Raw genomic sequence first — 17,318 nt, forward strand, 5'->3', positions numbered from 1 at the left:
GAGACTTCTACTGAGGTAGCTAGATGTTCCAATTGCAATGTAAAGTCCAAACCGAGCCGCGTGCGGCCGCGAACAAAGAGGCTCGACAACAAAGAAACGACGTTTCTCATACCAAAAGACTCTGATAATGAGTGTGAGCTATCGTTCATCGAGAATTCATCGGGGATCGCAAATTCGGCAGAAAATAAATCTCTAATGACATTCAAGAACAACGATCACGCGAAGAAGCAAAAACTGCTTGAGCGTTTACGACGTCTTGGTTTGGCGCCACTGAAATACGTCAAAAAGAATACACTCTCGTCAACGAACAAGAGGAAATGCCAAGTACCGCAGAGAGTTTACCCAGAGAACGACTCTAATTTTGCGCAGCCCAAAATTATCGAATGCAACTTTTGCCCGACGCTATTTCTTACTGAGAAATTCTATAAACAACATCTCATGAGGCATTTAAGGCTTCGAACATGCAAGCAGTGCCATAAATCGTTTACATTTACCATGTCGACTCGAAATTATAAAATCCATTACCATAGAAATGTTTATAAGATTTTTTGTAGCAATAATTGTGAATCGGAATCATAATTTTTTTTTTTGTGATAATGAACGAGTTCCGATTTCATTTTGTACACTTTCATGCGTATCTATATTTTATTATATTATTTTCATTTATTTCGAGGGCACACACATACTGTAAATACTTTTTTTTATTGATAGCGAATTTCACGCAGACACATTATTTATTTTGCTTTTCGCAAATTTAACCTCAAATCTCCTTGAGAAGTGCGTATCCTTAAGTTCGGAAACTTTGTAATTTCGTTATGCTCACCGAAAATAATTTTTGATTGGTTGCGTTAGAGTTGTACTATTATTCGAAATATAATACAACGACCAAACAATATTGATCATTCTAATGGAATGAGTGTACTTGTATCTTTAAAGTTGTACAAAAATACAAATATTTTTTCAATTATTGTGTGTCTCATATTCATTTATTTGTTATTATTTTTAAATTAAATATACCACTGTCCTATGAAACTAAAGATTTCACTGCTTAGTTTGCCCGCCAATTAAGCATTTCCTGTGTTCATGAATGCAAACGTGATGCAAAAAAAAATCAATTTTTTTTGCTTGGACTTCTAACGGAAATAGTATATAAAAAAAAAAATAATTTTCCCAAAATTGCAGATTAAAAAAAAATTTTTGTAGATAGTGCTCAAACCACTTTTCGATATTTTCTTGAGTTTTTCTCCAAAATCGAGAACCAATTTTTTTTTGCTCTCATAGCAGAAAGTGTTAGTGCTCCATGGAATCATAAATCTAAAAAAAATTTGTCAATCTCAAAAAAATGTAAAGACGACCTCGAATAATTTATTTCTTTTATTTCTGTATATTTCCTAATCTGTATATTAGTTAATCTCAAAAAAAATGCAAAGGCTACCTCGAATAATTTATTTCTTTTATTTCTGTATATTTAGCTACATTGTGAGATTTTTTGCATCGCCCTAATGAACATGTTCCCAGTTCATAAACTTGTTAGCCGCATGTTCGAGTTTCTTTAAATACTAATAACTTTAAGATTAAAATATTATTAGTAATTGTTGGAATAAAAATTTCAAGTTAAACATTTTGTCTGTTCTTGTTTTTCCGTAAATTTTGAATATTCCGGCTGATTTTTTTATATAAAGTTTCATTGAATGTATATCATTGGTACTGCATTCGAAAAATATTAGTCACAGGTTTTAAATATCATAAATATTCTAAGTTTTCGTAAAAATCGTCGAATCGCTCTAATTTTAGCAATACACTGCTTGAAGTTACAAAGATATTTGGAAACGAGCCACATACAAAAAATGATGGTGACTCGATGCATGCTTAAATAGAGATACATTGCAAAAACCGATCAATATCACGGGCTCCAAAGGCCAGAGGTTTTTGATCTTTATTAACTTTCGAAAAACAAGAAATGGACCAAATTAAAAGTATTTACAATGAAAAACGGGAGCGCTTGCACTCCGTGCGCGTGTTAGAAGTGAAATTTCAGTGTTATTAACCATTCGGTTCAAAAAGGTTCAAAGACATCCGGCCGAAAAATGTACCTTATAATATATCTGCAGCAATTATAAAAATTTGAGAAGTTTTAACCCGTATCAGAAAAAACTGTCCTATTAATTGGTAAATGATTAATTATTTAAGCAATTTTTCAAATAACTTTTAAGTCGTATTAATTTTGACAGTTTTATTGTTCAAAACATATAAATTATTGTTGTTAAATTTTTCATAGGAGTGTGCTTTCCCTCGAATCCTTGAAAGTCTGTATTATTTATTCGGCGGATTGAAGCATTTTTTTGTCAGCGATACTGATAACACGGAGAATTTTGTATTGAAATATTATATGTATATATAGACTGACAGTGGTACCAACTGAATTTATGGCTGAAAAAATGCACGGCTGACATAGCCAGTTTTTCAAGTTTAGCTCGAAATAGCCGCTTCTTCAAGCAAAACCCGAGATAGCCGGTTTACCAAGCAAAATCCGAGATAGCCGGGTTTTAAAGCAAAATCCCAGATAGCCGGTTTTCCAAGCAAAACGTGAGATGGCCGGTTTTTCGAGCAAAGTCTGAAACAGCCATTTTATCCACGCGGCCGTCGATGTACTTGTCGCATCAGTACCGCACCTTTTGATTGAGAATAAGATTATAAGAGGAAACGATATGCAAATCTTCTCTTCCTTAATTCTTACAATTTCGTTTGATTCGCTTAAAGTAATGGGCTCTCATATTTGTATACAATATTTTTGCATCGTCTAAGCTAACTTAATTAACATGTTCACAGCCTTATAAAAAAATTAATTAAGTGTCACAGCCTAGAGAGAGAGAGAGAGAGAGAGAGAGAGAGAGAGAGAGAGAGTTACAATCATTGGAGACGGTTAGAGAGAGAGAGAGAGAGAGAGCAAGAGAGAATGCGCAAAAATAAATATACATACATATAAACATATGTATCGTTATCGGATGGTTTGATGACATTTGTTTACACTAATAGTACCTTTCCGTGACTTTTGGTTACTTCGGTGACTGTCACCAATAATACCTATATCACGAGCGGGCAGTTCCATGACTGTCATCGATATGAATTTCAGGTATACAAATGTACTTTTTCAGCGAGTTACGGAAGTACACACTTTATGTTCAGTGAACATTTCGATAGCGGTTGTCAAAATATTCTATAGGTATTAAAGAAGATACTTCGATGGCATTGATATATTTCAATATACATTTCGCAAAGGTTATCAAAACAACCAGGTTATACTTTTTGAACACTTTGGCAACTAATATAAGATTTCAGGTAACATCTGACTGAAATGACGCCCATACATAAAGCTTGATTAAAATGTATTATATAATCTTTGACAAAAGAAAAGTATGTCGTTGTAGTAGTTATCAAGTCATACTTGGTTCTTATATGATTTTCTTGAATTTTAGTTTTAATAAGTGAAATAATTCATAATTGACCTTATCAAACGATTACACATTTCCAAACCAAATTTTCAAGATTTTTCGCATTAATAATTATATTGAAACGTTTATGTGTTATCAAACTATCCAGATTATACTATTTGGTTATTTTCGTAACTCAAATTGTGTCTTTATTTCTAAGCGATAGAAATGAATATTAAAGTCGACAATAATAATAAGAAGAAAAAAGTATCGAAAATGGGACAATTAATGATATTGTCATGAATTGTAATTACCAAAATTACAGATATTGTAGTTCATGCAGCGACTAGTAAAAATTATTCAAGTAAAGAAATGTCATGTTATCAACACCGTTATAATTAGTTGAACAAATATAAATAAATATAGTTTTTAATACACACGTTGCTCGTGTTTTCCTTTTTTCAGTTTAAGTGACATGAGTGAAATATTGGTGGATCAATTAGACACAATTTGAGTAACGAAAATGATCGAATAGTATAATATGGCTACTTTTATGACACATGAACGCTTCAATGCAATTATTAACGTAAAAGGTCCCGCAAAATCGACTTGGGAATCGATAGGGTGTTTTGATATATTATTTCTCACAAATCTAATAATTTTTCATAAATTATATTTTTCTTCAAATCGAAAATTCACAAAAATCGTAAAGACTGAGTATGATACAGGTACTACCAGAACTTATCCTGATTACTATCGGTTTTATTATTCATTTGTATCAATTAGACACAATTTGAGTCATGAAAATGTCCAAATAGTATAACCTGGTTATTCTGATGACTTTAACACATAAACATTTCAATATACTTATTAACGTGAAAGATCTCCAAAAATCGGCTTGGAAATGAATAGGGTGTTTTGATAAGGTCAAGTATATAGTATTTGACGTATCAACATGAAAATTCACGAAAAGCATGAAGACTAACTATGATATGGATACTACTAAAACGTATTATGATTATTGACGGTTGTACTATTCATTTTAATGCATTAAACACAGTTCGAGTTACCAAAATGGCCATATAGTATAATCTGGATACTTTAATGACACATGAACGTTTCAATACAATTATTAACGCAAAAGGTCATGAAAAATCGAATTGAAAATGGATAGGGTGTTTTGATATATAATTTCTCACAAATCTAATAATTTTTCATAAATTATATTTTTCTTCAAATCGAAAATTAACGAAAATCGTAAGGACTAAGCATGATGCAGATACTACCAGAACTTATCCTGATTACTATCAGTTTTATTATTCATTTGTATCAATTAGACACAATTAGAGTCACGAAAATGTCCAAATACTATATCTTGGTCACTTTGACGACACAAACGTTAGAATCAAATTATTAATGCGGAAGATCCCAAAAAAGTGGATTGGAAACAAATATAGTTCGAAATAAATATAGTTTTTTAAGCAAACATTTCTCCTTTCTTTGGTTCGAGCGACATAAGTGAAATTTTAAATTAATGAAACACAATGTGAGTCATAAATATGTGTATAACCTGTCTATTTCTGATCACTGATGATAATTTCAATCGCTAAAAGTCACGTACGCGTCCTAGAGCCCATTAACGCTCTCTCCGCGCATGCGGCGTAGTCGCTTTTTACATTCTTCATTATTAATTTATTTTTGTTACATTGATTTGACTTGTGATCATTTTTCTTCGATTCATTATAATTTTCCGCTTTATTTCATCCTAGTTACAATATTTTACGAAATCGCGTTTAGTTTTTATTAATAAAACAAAAAAATATAATAGTTCGAGTTTTTAATACGCGGCGCCGCTAGTGTCGCGCTCCGCCGCTTGTATCGGGCCTTTGTATTGCCCACCAGTACGGCCGCCGCCGGCCAGCAGTGACGCATCTCACCGCTCGTTGTACGCGCTCGGTCAAAACATCGCGCCGCGCCGCTTTCGAGGTTAGGTTGGGGTTCAAGTCGATTCGGGTCGTTCAGGAGGGCGTTACGTCACAATATATATATACATAAAACAAACATAAATATATATGTACAACGTTCATGTCAAACTCTCTATATCGAGGTGGGTCCATAACAATATACTATAATAATTTAAGAACAACACATACAACAAATCGAAGGTCGTTCGTGTCTATATATATATATATGCAGCCACCGGATCGGGTTGGAGAGCAAAAGATCGGTGTCATTGAAAGTCAGTTGCACACCTAATACCGTTTCCTGACCGATCTTTGCTTTCCTCCAAATTGTCGTTCAACAGAGCATACATATATATTAGGGTGGTCGTTATTTGGGTCACATGTGAATTTCGCAAGTCCCCTCGTAAAAACACAATCAAGGTGTATAAAAAATGAGGTATGCAAATTTTCAAGACGCCCGGAAAATTTTAAACTGTGCCCCTAGAGGTTTGAATTTTGAAGGCAAAAATACATGTATTTTGTCATGCTCTCACTCAATCGTTTCTCCTACGTTTAATATTGGTGAGAAAAATCTAAAACTCAGCACATATATTGCGTATATTATAAGGTATGAAATTTATTTTTTTTAGATTTTTCCAGCAACTATTATTATAATTACCAGCTATTATTACAATTACTTATTTTTGACTTTTTAAGTTATTCCCGTCAACCGTTGCTGGTTGTGTCTGTTGCTATTTTAATAAAATTTTCGACTATATCCATAAAATTCCGTACCTAAAAGTTCAATTTTTGTGAAAGCCCTGAAAATTCCCTAGAACTAAATTTGAATTTCAAATTTAAGCAAAAAGATAATTTCAATAAATGAAATAAATTATTGTAATTAAAGATTCAACTCTTATGGACGATAAAATTACATGTATTATATTTTTATACATCGAATTATGAAAAATCACCGAATTTCGAATCGTACGAAAAATTAACTATAAAATACCATTTGGTAATATATTTCCACGTAAACGTTTGACGGACCGCTTACTTGAAGCTGGTGTCTTGATTTTCTTTACAATGAGTTTGTTACAGGTGACCTAGAGATATCGGATGTAAACAATGTTTAAAGCGGTCCGTCAAACGCTTACGTGGAAATATATTACCAAATGGCATTTTATAGTTAATTTTTCGTACGATTTATTTCATTTATTTGAAATTATTTTTTTGTTTAAATTTGAAATTCAAATTTAGTTCTAGGGAATTTCCAGAGCTTTTACAAAAATTGAACTTTTAAGTACGGAATTTTATAGATATAGTCGAAAATTTTATTAAAATAGCAACAGACACAACCAGCAATGGTCGACGTGAATAACTTAAAAAGTCAAAAATAAGGTTATCTGGGTACCGCTGGTAATTATAATAATAGTTGTTGGAAAAATCTAAAAAAAATAAATCTAAAAATAAAAAATCTAAAAATAAAATAAAAATAAAATAAATCTAAAAAAAATAATGAAACCACGTAAAAGCACGGTATATAAGCACGGTGTAGGTACGCTGTGCCGTTATGCCGTCGTAGATCAGTCATATATGTTCGGACCGACATGACGTTTTCTAACGGCACACGTACTGTACCGTGAAGGCACCGTGTCTTTACCGTGCCGAAAACTTTCTGTCTAAAAAGTCAATAAAATAGAAGGTAGGTTTATTCTTACCATAGGGGATTCATTTGTAAATCCGAGGATATATCTAAAACAAAAGAGAACTATTCCGGTTATCCGAAGTATAATAGTAAGGGAAAGGAACTCGGGAACAGTGTAGTGGGGCTGAAAATTACGGAAGGGATCGTAAGTTATAAATCGTAAAATTATAAACACATAGGTATAAAACAAATTTTGTGTACTTACCGGAATCGGTCGTAGAACGCTTCTTCTTCTTCTTCTGCTTCTCCTTTTTGACTAAGCTCACTTTGGTCGTAGAACTCATTGTGAATAATATACATAATATATGTGCTGAGTTTTAGATTTTTCTCACCAATATTAAACGTAGGAGAAACGATTAAGTGAGAGCATGACAAAATACATGTATTTTTGCCTTTAAAATTCAAATCTCTAGGGGCGCAGTTTAAAATTTTCCGGGCGTCTTAAAAATTCTCACACCTCATTTTTTATACACCTTGATTGTGTTTTTACGAGGGGACTTGAGAAATTCACATGTGACCCAAATAACGACTACCCTAATATATATATATATATATATATATAATTGATGCACTCCAATGCATCGCGAGTCGCCATTTCAGCCAGGGTCGTCAAGGTTCATGGCTGGTAAGACGCGATTTTGGCGGCGATTCTTCGTATTCCGGCGGCGCTATTTTGCTGCTCGGAGAGCAGAAGTAATCGCCGCCGAAAATTCCGTCAGCGGAATCGCTGGACGGCGAAGCGTCTTTCCCATTGCCTCTGTAAAGAAAAAAATACAAGAAGGAAGAACATTGTATAATTAGATGTAATAATTAAGTCTGCACTGCAATTTTTAAAAAAGCTGATTTGGCTGCCGTGAAGATGTACGGATTTTAGCAACTTACTGTAGAGAACCTTGACGAGTTTCGTTTGCTCTAAAGCAAATGTGTCCTGGTGCCTACCACGATAGTTTACCTTCGGAGCCAATCTCTCATGCACGGCCTCTTTCAGCATGAAGATCGCGCATACATTGGCATCCGAACCCCCTAGGTTACTAAGGTAGGTGACCTGCAATCAAAAATGTTCCGTGTATATGACATCACGCTACCAACTCAGGTTATTTTTATTTTTTTTTTATATTTGAATTTAAAGAAATTGAGAAAATTAGTGTCTTTTTTAATGGGAGACAGGCAGCTTTTTCAGAATACTCCGAAGCCTCCTGCTCCTCGACAAAGTCCCGGATCGACGCTAAATTTGTCATCACTTGAGTAAAGCTTTCTTCGCAAAAATTTCTCAATGTGAGAAAGCTTTCGTCCAATTGCCGAAATTTAGCCTCGATCAGTTTCTTCGTTTCCCTGAAAAATGGGGAAATTTAATTTATATTTCTGTACTGTAACAACATAATGAAAATGAACATAAATTAATTACTCTTACCGGACTTCCTTAGACAACTTTTTCATCTTTTTGTTTAATGATTCCGGTGCTTGTCGATGTCCACTTTCGTCGTCAACGTCACAGTCTCGTTCTGTCTCGTTATTGTAACCGTTTCGGTCTTGAGTTCCATCGTTGTTTTGTTCTGTCTCGTCCAAATTGTCAGCTGTGTTTGTCTCGTTATTGTTATGTTCTGTCTCGTTCTGATTGTCATTTGCGTCGTCTGTCCCGTTGTTGTTTTCTGTCCCGTTCCAATTGTCATTCCCATCATTTGTCCAGTCCATGTCATTTAATGTCTCGTCCCAGTCGTCTGTGTGTTATCTCATTTTTTTTTTTGAGACCCTCCAGCTGAGTCTGGAGGGTCAGCTGCGGAGGCCTCCTCAGTCTTTCTTCGACTTCGTCGGATGACGTCGAAGCCAGCACCACCATATCCGAGAGCCACCCAGGGGGTTGGGTGGCTCGTGATACCCGACTAGAAGAAGGATTCGTGCTGAAAGAGCATAAATAAGTATTTATTGCATTTTAAAATGAATAAATAATCGTATTATATTATTCATGCTGTATGTCAGGTTTAAAATATATTTGAAGTAACATCCATTTCTCCACGCGCACGCAAACTACGATAAAACCTATTTCTCATCAATTAATCTGACTTATGAATAACTATAGTATTATAGTTAATTTTATTACAAGTAGAATTATTTATACGTATTTTGAAAAAAAAAACAAAGCAAGAACCCGGCATGCTATATCATGTTATGGAGCATGATTCAGACATCACGGAGTCATTATTTTCATTTTAAGGTTTATAATTTGGTATTGCAGTATTCGTAATTTATCAACAAAATTAATTTGAGTACCAAAATAATTCAGTATTGGCTCAAGGTGAGCTATTTGAGAATTTTTTGGAATTTCGAGAACAATCATAAGATGTAAAGCACCGAAAATATTATCTGCCCACTGTGGGCGATGGCTTAAAATTTTTTATATGCTATCACGGTGCTTTTACAATTTTTTCAGGTTTTTTATTTCGAAAAAAAAACTTCTTCAGAAATGAAGGATGTTCGGGATACTCTAAAATATGATGAGAGTGACTCAATGTGATGATATAAAAAAAATCAAAGAAATTCGAGAGGGTCAGGGTCATGGGTTTACACACTTGGGCTGGAATACCTTATATACACGACTCGTCTTGATTCGCTCTGCCAACACAATTCTATTTTCCAGTAACTCAATTTTTTTGTAATTTTTCTAACTCTTTTCTGAGGTATTCTAATGATTCGTTGAAGAAAAAGTTGGCGCAACCCACAGAGTGACCGGTAAAAATTTTTCAATTTGCTTCGACCGCCTCAAATCGTACTTTCCGGTGATAAAATTTTCTTGCAACTTTTTTCTAAACATTGTGGAGATGAGAAAATTTTTTTATTTCTCAATCGCCTTCAATCGTACTTTCCAGGGACTCGTTTGTCTTTTTTTGCGACTGTTTTCTGGACTATTCCAACGATCCATAATAATAAAATAAAAATAAGATGAATGGTAAAAAGCGTTGAAGCATCAACGGCCTTTATTTATTTTTTCCGGTGGTTCAATGTCTGCAAAACTTTGCATACCTCTTTTTTATAACCATTCCAATTGAGATTTTAAATTAGAAACTTGGCATGTCAATATTCAATAATTTTCTATTTTGTCTTATTCAAACTATTTTCAAAGGGTGGGAAAAATCATTATTTTTTTTCTCAAAGTTGCAAATGATAATATTGATTATTCGTGTAATCCAACTTTGGGTCTGCTGAAAAATCTTGACAGGGGATGCCGACTTGAATTTTTTTGCTATTCATCGTAAACATTTTAATATAAGGTGATTCATTTGTGTCACAGGTTGATATGTTAGCTTTTCATGGAAACATGATTTTCCCAAAGTTGTAATCACCTGAAAATTTTGTTAAAGGTATCGTCAGTGAAGTTTAAATATTTTTTCAAAATTTTGGCCATTAATTAACACGTAAATATAGCCTTATTTGTTCATCAACTCAGTACCATTATTGCTAAGTGAGAAAGCAACATTTATAAAAGTTCGTTCCTCTAATAAAATATTTATACTCGATAGTGACCCCATCGAATCTGAGATATTTTATTTACTTCTAATTTTGTCAAAAAGCGGGTTATAAAAAAATGGATGGTTTCCTTTCGCAAGTGAATCTATACCTGAGCACCCTACCTCCCTACCGTAGATGATTTCTCCCGAAAATAAAGACTCTTAAATAAATTTTCAAAGTTCGTCTTAATGATTGTTTCAATTTTATTCTAATTTCATTCGAAAATCAAGACACAAAATAAAATCACCCAATAAAATTACAAATATTAATCGCTCAAATATGCTTGTATGCTATATCATTGCTCGAAGATACTTCACTACACATAGTCGCGCTATCAACACGATAACAGTGCCATAACTTATACAACTTTTATTGAATTTTTAAACGATTCATTTTTCCTCTCATTGGAGCCATGAACTACTATTGAAAATGTTTTTCATCCCTCTATTTTATATTTTTGTTGTTGAGAATTTTATGCCGACTTTAACCGAAATAAGTGAACAAAATCATAATTGTTTGGATGTGATTTATAATACTTTTTTTTCCCGATTGAAAATTCGAGAATTGGTTTTTCATGAAATTCTAACAGTGCGACTTCCATGATCAGGAATTTACTTATTACTATCTCAATTGTTAATCAGAATTTTTGAAAAAAAAAACAAATAAAAACCCTCGAAACATCATTGGAGGCGCTGAATTTTTTTTGTCGATTAAAATTTTGCCGAAATAGTTTCCTCACGAAAAATTTAACATATCAACCCGTAACACAACAAGAATCTTTTTTCTACGTGGAGATCCTTACGAGAATTCGAAAAACAACTGTAGAAAAGCCGTTGTGCGGGACGACCTCCAAAATCTTCTTTTTCCAACAGAAATTGTGAGGGTATCAACCCTTGACGGAGTGCTAACCATACTTTTTGCAACACCAAAAAATCAATTATTTTTCACTAAATTTGCAAAAAAATCAAAGTAAACAAGAACATTCATTTTTTTTCAATTGCCATGATATTTATGCGTCTCATTTTTCGGACTTTTGAGACGGCTACTTCGAAAATTTAATCTCCATTAATGGGGTATTTTGGAATGATTTTTCTGACGAAATTCGGCATGTCTTTTTTCGGCCCTTCAAAGTGATAGATACAATAAAAAATGAAAATTGAAAAATTAATGCAAAGAGCGCATTTTTTTGGTTTTCTGCTTATATAATAAAATTCAATGAAATTGTGGGGAATAAAACCAAATACGAAATGTCAACGACAAGATTGCGAAGAGAATGAGTGCTGAAATGACCCAACCGATCAATAATAATTAGTCGATAAAATATTTAAAAAAACATGAAAAATTAGCGTTTTTTTAAACATTCGTATCGTCTTTATTTTTGAAGTAGAATGGGTTTGTTTTGTACGATGGTATACATAGATAAACACTTTCTGTGTGCAAAATCCATTCGTTGTCGAATAATTAGTTATGAGTAATATATAATTGTAATCGGTAATAATTAACCAAATAATTTTAACTAATTAAAAATCGACTGATTTCAAATAGTCAAACCGATTTTTATAATAGTTGTGTTCAGCTACGAAACATCAATCTTAATTTTTGGGTTTGAATATTAAAAAATAAGCAAAAATTCGGTGCGAACATGAGTACAAACGGTTGAGCGCCTAATAAATAAAAATTAGTTTGATAAATAGAAATCTCAGGCCCCCCGGAGCGTCTCGCTGAAAAATATGGCACTCTAAACTTGTTTGTATGAACAATTATAACGAACGGTTTTGTTTATTTCCATTTTCTTCGAAAAATTATATAATAAGTGAATATTCATTTGAATAAAACTATCTTTTCGAATTTCTGTTGAATTTCAAGAGCCTCACACATCTTAATGAATAACTTTCTCATGTGGTAACTCTATTAAAAGCTCAATCCAGCTTGTTTTCAGTGTTTTGAGTTGGAGCATAATAGTAAATTTTTAAATATGGAGTCTCAATCTCGACTTCATGGATGTAGCAATTTATTGAAACTGGTAAATATAGATTGATATTGTAACTGTTTTCCCCTCTTATATGTGTTTGTTTTAGTACTAAAAATCGTACTGAAAAAGTACGTCTTTTAGAATAAATAAAATCAGACGCTCAAAATACGTACGAACCTCAAACAAACTCGCGTTTCATTGTATTTTAAAAATCCGCTTGATTATTTGTGTCGCCCACATTGTAATAACATGGATGGTAATGGTTTAGGGGATCCTATTTTTTTTTCTACATGATGGACTCGAATAATCAAAACATTTCCTACCTTCCTTGCAACATGCTTTTCCAATTTGAATGGATTGCAACATTTGCTATTTTCTGTATTGAAAAATGTTTTATTGAGTTCCGCACAAAAAACGGCAAAATTTTCTAACTTGATTTTCACTTATTATTTTTAAACACCTATTAACTATTTGAAGGTATCGAAATTGCGTGAAAATAAATCAAAACAAGAGTGAAAAAAATCAGTACTTATAATAATTTTTGGAGAGGAGCATTATTTTCAGATTTTCAGTGGTGCAAGATGGACTTTAGTCAACTTCAATTACAAAACTATTTTTTTCGTTCCCGATGATATACCAATTCTTATGACTATTTTACATTTATTCATTGTTTTTCATTCGTAGATGTTGGCCTATCTCACGGTGGTAATGATCGCAGCCTTCGCTCATCCCGTTTCTTCTATCGTGGGGTACGATTGCGGATCAAGCGCAATGAACATAACAACCTTATCGTTGTTGGACGTCGCAAAATGTAACATACCAAGGTCAGAAGTGGAAGTCAGCGAACAATATATTGAATTATTGCAACTCAATGAATTCGCGGAAACGGAAGTGATGCAATTAAAAATAGAAATATTTCGCATGATATATTATTGTGGAATGTCTTCTCATATTGCAACCGTGGATAACGCGCAATTGGAATACATAGAAACTGTAAGCCGTGACGCATGTAAGGACATGCACAAAGTCGGAAAAAACAATGGTAGGACAAACGATTATAACTGGGATAGAACTCAATCAAACAACGAGGACCAGCGTAACTTTTACTGGCTCCGTGAAAAACGACGGTACATGCTATAGGGCATCGTATGCTGACCCTTATGGATCTTGGAATAACGTGGTTGTACAGGGTACTGTAAAAATCTCATTGCGGAACTATATGGCTCAAGTCAGTTTGGAATCGAACCGAATCTACTTACGGCCCGGAACCATATGTGCACTGCTCGGAACAAATTGCCAGGATGGTGACGGTGAGAACACATTTTGGGATTCGCGACCGCGCGACAATTGCAAATTTTATCGCTATGGAATTCTTTACAATGGCATTGCAAACAAAATACGAGATGTCGATTCGGACGTATCGCGTAGTCTGTACTCCGTAACAACAACGGATGTAACTTTCGCACTGACGAGTAGAGAAACGCATAACATCTGCGGTTATAAAGTTGTAAGCACCGAACATCCCAAGCTGTTTGTATTTGAAACGATACCGGAAACCTCGTTTGCTGTTCATGGAAAAGTTTCGGTAGCAAATTTAGACATATTTGCGTACGTCAAATCGAAATTTTTATACGTAGAAAGACATATCAGGCAACAAATGAAGTCATTGTACCATGATATTTTGAATCAACAATGTGATAGAGAACGACAGATTTTACAAAACAGTTTAGCTATCGAGAGTCAAGCTCTAGACGAATTTGCATTTCGACTTATGAAAAAACCAGGCTATATGGCGCTTGTGGCCGCGAAGTTGTACATATTGTAAAGTGCATCCCAGTAGAAGTAACTTTGTAGCGCCTCAAAGAATGTTATAATCAATTACCAGTCGCATGTGGAAACGAAACTTTTTTCCTTACCCCACGTATACATATCTTGTCGCATAAGGAAACTCAAACAACTTGCAATAGCTTACTGCCGCCCTATTATCTGTTCGGAGATGCATGGTATAAATTTACACCGATTCCAGTAGAAGCTTTGACACCTGGAGTTATGAAGCCAATGACGAAACAATCGTGGCGATATACAAATCCAGCATCACTCGCATCCAGTGGAATATACACAAAAGAAGACATCGAAAAATTACGAGAACACATAATATTTCCCCTCGAGAAACCGGCAGTGCTCAATAATATCATCCGAGGAATCAACGGTGAATCAACCGTAAACCAAGACGAAAGATTTGTCAATCTCTTGGACCAAACTTCCATAAAACATATTGCGGAATCAGCATGGAGGCACACGTGGGGGCGGTTCATCCAATTCGGTACCGCTAGTGCCGGATTCATTGGAATTTTACTCATCTTTCGAGCGATTAAGCTCGTTCTGGATACCATCGTACATGGGTATATGCTTTGCATACGATTTACGGATGGTCAATATATCTCCTTGGAGCTGTATGGAGTTCTGTAACGCATCTATTAATTCATCTCGCTCAGCGACCCAATGAAAATATATCAGATGACGTTGAACGCGGAATGGACCTGGAGCAATATAAAAGTTTCTCAACACCAAAACTAAACAAGCACCCCCTACATCAATCGGTTTAAACGTACCAATAAATAGTGACTCGAATCTCATTTTCTTCTGTTGTAACGTATTATTGGTGATGAAGAATGGAAAAAATAATTTGGAGCTATTTTGATGCGGAATTGTGATTCAACATATGATCAATCATGTTTTTCAAATTGTTTGTATTTATTTTTTTGAAATTCGATCGTAAAAAAATTTCGACAATAAACTATAAATATGTTCAAATCGATAATGAACTTAAGAAGCAAAAAGATTAGTTTTCCCTCATATTCTTTATCCCTAGTCCTATGCTTTCCGACTCGAGTCACTCTAGTCATTGGAATTCAAACTGACATGGAAGCGAGTTCGTTACGAGATCGTTTTAAAACTTTCTTTCGTTGATGAAAAGATAATAATACCAGTTTGCAAGATATCGCAAGTGCACGTATATTTTATTTTTTTTTTATCGATCGCGACATCTTTTATTATGAACAATTTCCATTTCACCATCTATGTTGATAGTGTCGTGATAACTGTAGGTTTTTTCTCGCGAATAAAAACAACCAAAAGGGAATGTTTGCAGAATAGAATGTTTTTCAACTTTTATAATCGATTTATAAAATCAAGGGCCGCGGTCATAGCTCTGTTACGTCCCAGGAGGGAGGATTAGTTGGGGGCGCACAGTCGCCGATTTAGAGAAGCAGAGTGTACGTTGAGTACCTCTGCCAGTGAGTCTTCTTTGGGACTTGTGCGAGGCCCGAGAACATATACTATATTTTCAGGTATACGTGACCTTTTTATTGAGGTTGTGCCCGCGAATTGGAAGGATTTTCCAATTGTTGAGCGGTGTCGAAGGCTTCGCGAAATAAGTGTATGCGATGATATTTTGTTCACTACAAAATATATTGATGAATTTATTGGTTGACTATTACACTTATTTACACTTTGAAATTGAAATGTTTTTCTATGTACTTTTGAGTTAGCGATTATGACAGAGTTCTCCCAAGTGATTTTGGATTAGAGAGGGAGAGTTCTCCGATCTTAATTGTTTCGAGGTTCGCTGCTAACTGACTAACAACTAAGATTCTTAGCCTAGTTAGAGTTCGAGAGGAGGATGTGTTTTTTGGGGGTAGGATGCTGTAGAGGGGGTTTGTTCTCTGTGGTTTTTTAGTTTGGATTGGGTAAAAAGTATCGTCTGATTTGGTGATTGGATTTGAATATGGGGGAGACTTTTCCGGAGATATGATTGGAGGAAAAGTCGCTCGAGATTTCTTAGAATTAGGGAAAGTGTGTTGAGCGGAGTTCTGAGATGTGCACGTGTTGCACTTGAGATAAGAGCATCTGTTTTCGGGACTCGTGGGAAACACGAGTTTCGGAACGCGTCTCTGGAATTTTGTGTGGATTTAGGAAATGCTGCATTGATAATAAATTCAAGGATAGGAAATCGGTCTTGGACTGTTTATTTCTGGTTTTCCGTGCTCGTCTTGTAGGATTATTTATGGCGCCGGAACGTCGGGGAGAGTCTAGGGCACGCGTTGTGAGTGTTTAAAGAATGGACAGTTGAGGAAAAAAAATATGTGCGAGCGCCGAGTGTCTCGCAGGATGTATTTGTTATGGATGGTCTGGATACGCTCTGTGTTTATATATATTCTTAGATACGAACTATGTATCGACAAATGATGATAAAGGTTAGGAATATACTCGTGATAGCGTTTGAGTTGAAGAGAAAAAGTGAGGGGCGTTTAGCGTAATGCTAGGACGTAACACCTCCCTCCTTTAGATTGAGCGTCTCGCTCAATTAGATTAATCAAAATTTAATCGTGAGAGTTTATGAAGGATTGGTAATCATCGTTTGTCGATTTACACTGGAGTTAGATTTATTGAGCTAAATTCTTAAATCTTAAGATTACAATGTTGTTGTGACATTTATTTTATTGTCGTTTTACGTTCTTACTAATAGGCGTTTGAAGAATATTTGTTTGTTATTATTTATTTCCTATATGTAGTGATTAAGATATTCGTTGAGTTTCGACCAGTTGTTCTGGCTAATTTTCATTTGATGTGTTGTAAAATAACGAATTAAGGTATGTATTGTGTTACAATATATGTTACAATATCTTAATCAATAATTTTGAGGTATTGTTTATTATTACATAGATTTTGTGTCTTCAAGATTATTGTTAATTATTTTT

At 34.4% G+C, this 17,318-nt stretch overlaps 1 protein-coding gene across 1 annotated transcript; it reads left to right on the top strand.

Annotated features, from left to right (window-relative positions):
• The first annotated feature begins 5,350 nt into the window (after positions 1–5,350).
• LOC122418191 (uncharacterized) lies at positions 5,351–15,383 on the top strand. The gene is made up of 2 exons (XM_043432263.1): positions 5,351–5,538; positions 13,243–15,383. The coding sequence occupies exon 2, from the start codon at positions 13,598–13,600 to the stop codon at positions 14,381–14,383; it is 786 nt and encodes a 261-aa protein (XP_043288198.1). The 5' UTR covers positions 5,351–5,538; positions 13,243–13,597; the 3' UTR covers positions 14,384–15,383.
• The last annotated feature ends 1,935 nt before the right edge of the window (positions 15,384–17,318 follow it).

The sequence above is a fragment of the Venturia canescens genome, chromosome 11 (assembly GCF_019457755.1).
Source record: "Venturia canescens isolate UGA chromosome 11, ASM1945775v1, whole genome shotgun sequence".
In the NCBI taxonomy this organism is placed as follows: Eukaryota; Metazoa; Arthropoda; class Insecta; order Hymenoptera; family Ichneumonidae; genus Venturia; species Venturia canescens.